Here is a 10,377-nt window from a genome sequence, read left to right as displayed (position 1 = left end):
TGGCCGTTGCAAATCCCTTTGGCGAAAACCAAGTTTTGTTTCGCTAAACAATGGTATGCCCTCGTGTAGTAATAAGGCGTATTCAAAATGATTTCCAGTGTCTTGATTTTGTTTCATAGATCCGTATTTGGCAATCCTCTCATTGAGATACAAGCCTGGCTTTTCTTTAACACGCAGCTCACAAATTTGTAAGTACATGCATATCATCTACAATCAATTGTTTATTAAGTGATGTTATAGAGGTTGTATATTTATTTCACATTAACATGTGCCAGGTGCACGATCCGTCATGTTTGCCGCCCATAGCGTGCTTGATCGGCTGTGCAGTACCTGTTTACATGTCTGCATGTATTTACATGTCTGCAACCGTAGAGGTGTAATATGGCGGAAGCGTGGGTAACTACTCAACTCGTTCGTCACATTAAGAACTACTTTAACCAAAACAACATCGATAAACCAAGCTCCGATCTATGAATCTTTAACCAATCACAGCAACGTTTTATGTCCAGCATTGCGTGCACTTACATGACGCGCGTGTGTGGCGTGAATTTAGGTTTCAATGATATACGGACCCATTGGAAGTATTAAACAAGTCCTATTTCTTTAAGTCGGATTTTCTTTCGCCACCGGCTGAAACTTGCAGTGTTGTATGGCATTTTTAATTGGCACTTGTGTGACGCAAGTACGTTGTGCGCGGGGCCTTTTGGTTCTGCCAATTCACACACTGTTATGCTTCAGAAGCATTTTGTCGTATGATACAAGACCAAATGTTAAATTATTTCCATTTTGTTTACTTCTAAGTGATTCATACCTCAGAGGCAAAGCCAAAGCCAAAGCCGAAGACGAAATCAACTGTTTCGGAAACCCCATTAATGATAACAACTTGGGTTATTGCTTGTAAACTTAATATGGTACAAAAAAATATCCTTCATTTTCAATTTTTTTGTTAGATACATGTTCCAAAACAACTTTTCTTCGATCGGAGAGAGACCATTTGTCACCGTCAATAACACAATCAAACAGGTGTAAGTACATCAATCATGCAATTTTCTAATTTGTTTGCTTCTCCGAAAGGAGTCAAGTATTGTATACCATCATTTTTGTCATAGCATACATTTTTGGGTTTCATATGCATACCTTGGCCCTTCGGGAACAAGATTCCCATATCACTTTAAAGCCCAGATTTGTATGTTCGCATTTGCCGGTCCCAATCACGTAAATGTATCGGTTTGATGTTACATTGTTGGTTTCGCCAATTTGCCATGTTTTGATGAAGCACTTATGGTTAAGCATTGATTGATTCTTACTTTTCCGATTTTTTCCAGATCGTTGTATGGCAGTCATTTGACAACTATTTCCGATGTCGTATGGCAAGATTTGGGCACCAACTCCTATGTGTAAGTTACAGTTTGCGTTTCCAGGTTTCCGTGTTCAAGTTTAACCTTCATTTGAACTACTGCGCTGCCAAAATCGTAACTATTGTTAATGTTTCTTCATGTTTACCTGTGTTTTTTAATTGGAACAAATCTTAGCTAAACAATAAGGATTGACCTCATAAACCCTTCACGTATTTTGTATAACACCTATTTTGTATAACAATTATTGGTGTTGTTTCGACCACATTACCATAACATTATGTTCCTTTATTCTCAGGGCTGTTGATAGCACCCTCCAGTTTGCGCCTGTCACATGCCGGACTGACCTAGAAATGTAAGGATCGACTGTCATGACGTAATTATTACATGAAAATTACTAGATATTTTGTTTCCTTTCTCTATGTTTCAAAGGGCTCATACGTTAGTTTGAGAACGTAAAAAATATCAGGACCATCATTTCAGTGAAGTTCTGCATGTAGCACTTTCAAAAAATCTAGGATATGAAAACCAAATTCGTGAGTTTTCTTTCAGTACCAGAATCAATCAAATCACATTCATCCCATACACATTCACATACATCCCTATGTGATTTATGTTCGTTTTGCTGGAAGAACACTTGCCTTGTTTGTGATCCGTGGACAGAACTTTATTTAAAACAGTGTTTGTGTTTAAACTTCCGTATCTTGAAAAGTACATGAGTGATTTCAATTATTGTTGTACACAAAACTTATGAATTGGGCTTTAATATCCTAGATTTGGAAAGTGCTTCACGCAGAACTTCACTTAAAAAAATGGGCTCTGTTTTGTTTTACTTACCCGGTATTTTTTTATGCAATCCTTAGGTATGCACCTGTAACAAATTTAACCTTATTTTAAAGTGAGTGTGGCCTAGTGGTGAGGTTCGTGACTTATGATCTGAAGGTTAGGGATTCGAATGCAGCTGCTGGTCATATTATGTTGTGTCCACTTTACCACCACTTGCCTCTCTGCACCCAGAAGTACAAGTGGGTACCGGCAAAAGCTGGGGTAACCTGCGATGGATTAGCATCCCATCCGGGGGATAGACATATTCTCAGTCGTTTCATTCTACTAAAACCGGTGATAAACGCCGGCCAGGGGGCCAGATTGGCAAGTGACAGACTATACTTCTTAAATACTTGGTTCACAACTTGAACTGAAACCCCTTAACTGAACAGTGACTTCCCAATACGACATGAAAGCAACATCACCATAACTTGTACAAGGTAAATCAAACCGAACAAACATTCGTTTAAAGAAGCGCACTTTTCAAAAGCATTAACAAAAAAAGGATGTCAATGGTTTACAAACATTCAGGAGTAGAAAATTACATAAAATGTGTTCCTAAGGTAAGTTCACCGTATGGACCCTATAGACATGGCCTATCTTGCATTGGCACAGGGTATTGTAAAATGACACATCGACCTTGGGTTAACTTTTGTTCTTTCCAATTACAGTAAACAGGTTGGTGATGGGTTTGCCCTACCGATACTTGTTCAAAACTCTTCAATAAGTCTGGATTCTCCTGTTCAAGACCTGACTTCAAAGTTGATTCGTGGCGATGTAAGCCCTGTGCCCAAGGACATTATGGAGATGCTCCAAGCCATGCCTGTAAAGCATGCCCAGCTGGTACGTATGATGTGCAGTCGTTATGTCTTAAAGGCAGAGTTGTTATTACTCGTTTCAATGACTCGACTCAAGTCCGACTCAAGTCACCATTTTCGGTGACTCGAATTAACTCGAGTCCCTAAGGGTAAATAAATCGACTCGACTCCAGTCCCCAAAATGAAAGCAAAACTTGCGAACAATATTTGCAATGTCTTACGCCGGTCCGGGTTTTGTTCACGTCCCATTAGAAGGTTCGCAGACTAATGTGTACTTATACATACGCGGTTTGATCAGTGTCCCCGTTAGTTATATTATGGCGATCAGCTGGCACCCCCTTTTTTTATTAAGAGTCAAATGTGGTGTCACCACACGTAGAAGACCGAATGTAAAATTACAAAAGCCAAAAAGTGCTTTTCTCTCTCGTTTTATTTATTGTATAGGGTTCAAATAATTGTGACTTGATTTGACTCGAGCTAATACTTGACTTGACTTAACTCAACACTGTGACTCGACTCGACTCGACCTTCTTGACCTATGACTCGACTCGACTGTAGTAACGTCTTTAAAATGACTCGACTTGAGTCAAAGAAGTCAGTGACTCGTCACAACTCTGCTTAAAGGATATAGTGTTCTTGAAGGAAATAGGGGAAAAAATCACCGTCTCTTTAAATGTTCATGCCATTGCGCACGTTTTTTGCTTGCAGCTATTTTAGGTGCACTTGCTGTTTGTTCCACCCTTGGGTATGTGACAAGCATGTCAGAATATACCTAACGGTCTAAAAAGTTTCCTAATTATAGGGATGCACGGATTAAATTGTGAAGCGGTGTCTACCCACAAATTGAAGCACCACAACTATTCGCACTGTAAAAAAATCACTGCACTTCATGCACTTGTGGACTAGCGGATGTTTGTCCCAGAATCATGAACACCTGAGACACTTATATCATGCACCTTAGGTGCCATGTGACCCATAAGCACACATACTAGCACATACTGACTAGCACGTCTTTGTCCCAGAATCATAAACACTTGAGGTACTATTAGCACATGTTTACTAGCACATACTGACTATAACGTCTTTGTCACAGAATCATGAACAAGTGAGGTACTAATAGCACATGTTTACCAACACATTCTGACTAGCACATCTTTGTCCCAGAATTATGAACACTTGAGGTTCTATCATCATTATGTTTACTAGCATATGCTGACTAGCACGTCTTTGTCCCAGAATTATGAACACCTGAGGCACGACTCTATGCACCTCAGGTGCTAGTTGACTCGACTAGCACATACTGGCTAGCACATGAAATCACGAATACTTGAGGCACTTCCATCACTTCACGTACATGGGCGTCGCGAGGGGGGGGGGGGGGCAAGGGGGGCACTTGCCCCCCCCCCCCCCTGGAAAAGCAACCCCCCCCCAAAAAAAAAGGAAGGAAAAAAAAAAACAAGAGGCACGAAGACAAAGTGGTATAAATTATATGAGTTGGGGGGGGGGGGCAAAATGTCCCTGCCCCCCTCTAAAACTGATAAATCGAGAATGTGTTGAGAAATACAAGCATTTTTTGGCAACAAAATTGTTTGCCCCCTCTAGAAAAAAATCCTGGCGACGCCCATGTTCACGTACATTATGCGCTGACGCAGTGACTGGTACCCGAGGAGACAGTTTGAAGAAAAATCAAGCGCCCGGGCTTGCGACGTGCACGGAACACTTTTTCAAACACATATTTTAAAAAACGGTTTTAGAACAGAAAATTCTCTTTCCTAACAAATAAGAAAATCATCATCAAATTTCAGATTTTGTTATAAAATGAAGAAATAATGTGTGACATTATGTTACATTTAAGTAATATTTCCGACAGTCATTATTCACATAATCGCATAAACTTTAAAAAGGAATTACGCCAAATTTAAAAGACCAGAACTGCACCTGGCGTAAAACATCTTAATTGACAATTATTAAATCCCTCCATAAAAATGAATTGAGGGTATCCTCTGACTACAAACGAAACTCCTCCCACTACGAAACAAAACCCATCAAATTGCCAGGAATCCCCCCCCCCCCACTAACAAGGGGCAAAGTTTCAAGGTTTAAGCCATATGTTAATTAGTGATTTGTTTTTAAACTACTGTACCTCTTCATTCATTGCCAGGTGTAGTTCAGGAATGTATAACCCCAGAGGGGTTAAGTTGACCTTTTCATAAAAAGCAAACTTGTACATGTATGCTTTATATATCATTTTTAAAATATCCTGAAAACAAAATATTGCTCTTATCCCGTAAACTTTGTTTTGTAAAAAAAAAATCAGAATGACAATAAAACGTTTAGGCCCCCTACAAGAAAACAAACAAACAAATGTTTCCAGTTACTGGTTTGGACTAGGGTAAAAAGAGGAATGTTGATTATTATGGTTTTTTTTTAAATGTTCCATATTACACATCATAATGAGCGAGTTATGATATTCAGCTATTCCAAACCAAACCGTATCACCATGTTAGAAAACACAAAGATTAAAGGGACATATGCATATTGTTAAACAAATTGAATGGTACACAATATTCTAGGTCTAAACAAAGTTTCATCCTGAAGGACATTCATTGCCAAAATGCTGAAAAAAAAACATGAATGAGCCACTCAGAAACATTGCCAATTTTGTTCATGATAGAAAATACTCTGAAAATCTTCATGACTTTCCATAGACCTTGTCCAAACCGTCAAATTAGCGTCTGATAGGCCTAAACATTTTTTTTATAGACCCGCTAACTGGGGTGGCTATTTTTGTCGAAATGTGGATTTAGTCTGTCGTCATGGGCGTCGCCAGGATTTTTTTCTAGAGGGGGGCAAAACATATGTTTCCCCCAAAATTCTTGTATTTCTCAACAAATTCTCGATTTATCAGTTTAAGAGGGGGGCAGGGACATTTTACCCCCCCCCAAAAAAAAAAAAAAATTACACCACTTTGACTTCGCGCCTCTTTTTCTTTTCTTTTTTCCTTTTTTTTTTTATTTTATTTGCTTTTCCGGGGGGGGGCAACCCCTTGCCCCCCCCCTCCCTCACGACGCCCATATCTGTCGTACAACCTAACCAACAACCCCTCCAAACTTAGGCCTTGTTTTGCAATATTTGCAGACCTTTCACCTGAAAAATTACCAAAAAAGCTCAAAACACTTCACAAAAATACCTTTCAAAGCGCCTACTGGCTTCTCCACATGTCAAAAACAAAGCAATGGGGCTAAAGTGATCCTCACGATCATTGTTTTGGGTTGCTAATTCTCGATATTCAACAAGTCGACAAAGACAAGTGTGTGCAGAATGATTTCCGCGTTCAAATAATAACTGTCAACGTACGCCGCTGCATGGTCGAATGCTATGGACGTACATATGAACATGTATGCGAAGACTAGGGACACGACTATGACCTATGCATGAACCTGTTGCAACACGTTGCCGTTGGGACAGTCGTTTAGCGAAGTGTACATGCACACAAAGAGAGATGAAACAGTTTGAAATGTTTAATGCCCCCCCCCTTTCTTGTCAAAATTAATTGTTTTAGGCGTTCGACTAATTCAATCTCATCCACTTTAGTTGAGGTGCAAAGAGCACATCAAGTCTGTTAAAAGCAATTATACCTGAAGTGTGTTGGCATGCACTCGAAGTGCTATCTCTCAAATAGTTTACATTACTTAAAGTACTTCAGATGATTACAGTCCATCACTTGCGCTAATTATGCTATAACTGTGTACAATCACATGAGGCGCAAAATGGTCATAGCACATCAAGTAATTCGGGTACCAATAATCTATTACATGAAATTACCTGATGTGCAATAAGTGTGTTCAAGCACATAGAGTGCTCTCAAAAATCCAAAAAGGAACATTGTTACAATCACATGATTGAAGCGCTTTTTTCACACATTTATAGCACATCAAGTGAGTTTAAATGTCTTCAATCTGTTACATGAAATTACTCGAGGTTCAATATGTGTGTTCAGCACATGACATGCTAGCTGGTTCACATCTCTTCATGGACTTTAGATGATATCAGTCAATCACGAGCACGCAATTAAGGTGCCATGATTGTATACAATCACGTGAAGCGCTAAAATTGTATAGCACATCAAGCGATTCATCAGGTGGTTGTAATATGTTACTTGAAATCCATTGAGGTGCAATAAGTGTGTTCAAGCACATGAGGTGCTTTCTCTCAGGCAGTTTCCATCTCTTCATGTACTTCAGAGGATATCAGTCAATCACTTGCACTTAGCTGAGTTGCCATAAGTGTGTAAAATCAACTGAAGCGCTATATTTTTGCAGGTGTTTCAAGCACGTCAAGTGTTCTAGGTGCCAATAATCTGTTACATGAAATCACTTAAGGTGCAATAAGTGAATTCAAGCACGTGAAGTGCTATCTCTCAAACAGTTCGCTTCACTTAAAGACCTTCGGGTGCCTTTATTTTGTTACTTGCAAGAGCTTGAGGTGCGATAAGTGTTTCAAAGCACATAAAATACTAGCCTTTAATTATTCTTCATCACCTCAAATACCTCACCTGTCAATATGCTGTTGCTTTCACACTTCAAGTGCCACAAGCAGTATTGCTCAGGTGCATGCAAGTGCATGAAGTATGGTCATTTTGTTTTACAGTGCAGCATTTTGAGAAAAGAAAAGTTTTGCATGAGATTGTTCAAGTACATGGTTGAAAGCCATACTTGAAGTCGAAGACAAGGGTCGAATGTCAGTGAGGGGTTTTTGATGGTCACTTTTTTAATGCAGTTTACATGTATTATCCTTGAACTTTAGGAGGCTTTTACCAAATCAAGACTGGACAAGTAGCAGATACATCACAGCCCATCAAGTGTCAAAAATGCAACAATGGAACCTACGTCACCCCAGCTGCTCACCCTGGTATCAGCCCTGCAGATTGCACCGTGTGTCCTACAGGTACCAATAAAAGTCTTCATGCAGGGTTCCGCGCATGCTTTTGTCTCGATAAGTACTACCGGAAAGATCGGTTTGATGAGTGTTATCCTTGCCCAGACGAAGGTCTTGACATGTTCAGAGGAGTATCAACACCTCTTACCTGGATTCTGGTGGACTTGGGACTGGGGCTCAAACGACAACTACAAAGCATATCAACATTTCGTTGTAAACATCAGGAGCAGAAGTGATTCCTTCAATAGCAGCACGCAGCATTTTAGGGGAGTGGTGCCTAAGGTACATCCGTGTCCACGTAAGGAGTCTTGTTTGAATGAAGGTGATGGTATCAATGTCACTTGTGAGGTTGGTTATGAAGGTTGACTTTGCTCTGAATGCAGTGTGGGGTACTATGCGTGGTTTGATCGTTGTAATGTGTGCCCAAAGTGGTGGTGGTTCTTACTTGAAGTCGTTCTGTTGTTGGTCGTGTTGGCAGTGGTAATACTCGTCATCGCTTGGGATGTGCGGAGAAATCGGAGAAGAGGACGGTCAGCCATTGATGTGATCTTTGCTCGGGGGAAAATCTTGCTGGGTTTCTATCAGGTAATGGGTGAGATATTCTCTGCCCTTGACGAAATTCCCTGGCCAAATATTCTTAACAAGTTTGGGTCTTTTTTGAAACTACTGGAGATGAATATTGTCCAACTGGTCATCAGTCCCCGTTGCTACTTTCCAGACTTCACCTACCGCAATGTGTACATTGAGTATTTGTTTGGGATGAGCTTAGTTGCATTTGTTATGTTGGTTGCATTGTGTTTCTATTAAGTCTCGAAGTGCTACATGTACTTGGCGGCAAAGAAATACACCGATGAAGAACGTATCAAGGTTTCATCAACTACGAAGCAGAAATGTTACCTGTTTGTCGTTATGCTTCTCTTTGTGTCATATCCTGGCCTGTCCGGTGTTATCTTCACCCTCTTGCCTTCTGGCTGCGACCTGTTCTATCTTGATGAGAATGAAACATACAATTCTACAAGACTTCGATCAGATTACTTTATTGATTGTCAAGATGAGCAGCATGTTCATTTCAACCATGCTGCCGAGGCTTCTCTCTGTTACGTTGTTGGCTTTCCGTCCTTGCTGTTTGTATTTCTGTGGAGAAGCAACAGACAAGACAAGAGGAAAAATTCGCAGGAGCAGCCTCTGGTTGAATCGTCAGTAAATGATCCCAGTTACTACAGCGTCAATAATCCAACTATGTCGACAGTAAATGAAGATGATTCCACAATCAATCAACCACACATCAACCTCCTAAATCCCATACAGCAAAGTCAGGTGGATATCAGCTGGAAAAGTTTTCTCAGTGGAAACTACAAAGCAGAGTTCTGGTACTGGGAAGTTGTTGAGCTTTCTCGCAAAATCATCCAAACACTGTTTGTTCTGCTATACGGCCCAGATGACCACTTTACCATGTTTGCAACCATCGCCATATCTGTTGGGTTTTTGCTCCTACATGCATATGTGAGACCAACGAAAGACGCCACCGATAACCGTCTACAGATGTGTTCCCTGGCAACAATCTTCCTGAATCTCCTGGCAGCTTCCTTGCTCCTGTCTCGAACTGGAGGTAGCACAGGGAGAACCGAGGTCCTTGCGGCAATCCTGGTTCTGATGAACTTCAGCATAATTGTCTTCGTCATAGGTACGTAGTTGTTTAAAGAATTATCTTGATTGTTTTAGAATTCATTGGTGCATTTCATATGTGCTTGAGACTAAATTTGAAAGTAAAGGTTACCTTGATCACCTTACCAACTGTCATTTAATTGGTCACTGAGCACTATTGATTGAAAGCTAGGACGAGGCGGTTGGAATCAGTAACAATGTTACCTTTTGGATTTTTTGTTTTTACAGGAAGTCTCAGCTGGATGGTGATGAAGTCACTATGGCGCTCTGGGTGCTGTGGTAGTATGGCAACATGCATTGCTAAAGCCTGCTGCTGGTTCTGTCGACACGAGTCATTGGCGAGGGAAGGCAGAGGCACACGTCTTGTGATGACGAGCGTGAGAGATCTTTCCCTTGATGCTGATGAAGACTACTTGGAAAGGCCTTATGACGATATCATATCTGAACGTGATCATGTGGTTGAGTAAATTCCTACTTGTTCATGGGTTAAAATTAAAAGGCAAATCAGGTCAAATATGGTTCATTTGTATAGGTCACCTGGAATGCCATGCACACTTACAGTGGAGGTGGGCAGGGGGGGGGGGGGTGCCTGAAAAGATGCTGAACTTTTTGCAACAAATTTTCAAATGTGTTTCGTATAATTGTGGTACAGTTCAGCTGTCAAAATTTGCAATGAAGTGGGAGCTACAAAAGATGTGAATTAATTAATACTTGACGATTAAGGGATATTATCAAACATTTCCTTGAGATAATGATTGAAGTGTCAATAAATTTGG

At 40.4% G+C, this 10,377-nt stretch overlaps 1 protein-coding gene across 1 annotated transcript; it reads left to right on the top strand.

Moving 5' to 3' along the window:
• Positions 1-8,647: 8,647 nt before the first annotated feature.
• LOC119729924 lies at positions 8,648-10,172 on the top strand. Its single transcript, XM_038202706.1, has 2 exons — positions 8,648-9,620; positions 9,830-10,172. Exons 1-2 carry the CDS (start codon positions 8,759-8,761, stop codon positions 10,066-10,068), a joined length of 1,101 nt encoding a protein of 366 aa, XP_038058634.1. The 5' UTR covers positions 8,648-8,758; the 3' UTR covers positions 10,069-10,172.
• Positions 10,173-10,377: the final 205 nt, after the last annotated feature.

Source organism: Patiria miniata, unplaced genomic scaffold (assembly GCF_015706575.1).
Source record: "Patiria miniata isolate m_02_andy unplaced genomic scaffold, ASM1570657v1 HiC_scaffold_22, whole genome shotgun sequence".
NCBI classification, from domain to species: domain Eukaryota; kingdom Metazoa; phylum Echinodermata; class Asteroidea; order Valvatida; family Asterinidae; genus Patiria; species Patiria miniata.
The sequence above is the reverse complement of the archived record's forward strand: the minus strand, read 5'-3'. Positions and strand labels throughout refer to the sequence as shown.

What these genes read in the sequence shown, in the direction of transcription:
- LOC119729924 (XM_038202706.1), top strand. Translation starts at nt 8,759, where the DNA reads ATGTACTTGGCGGCAAAGAAATACACCGATGAAGAACGTATCAAGGTT. An exon ending in CATAATTGTCTTCGTCATAG is followed by an intron (nt 9,621 to 9,829) that starts GTACGTAGTTGT and finishes TTGTTTTTACAG; the next exon opens with GAAGTCTCAGCTGGATGGTG.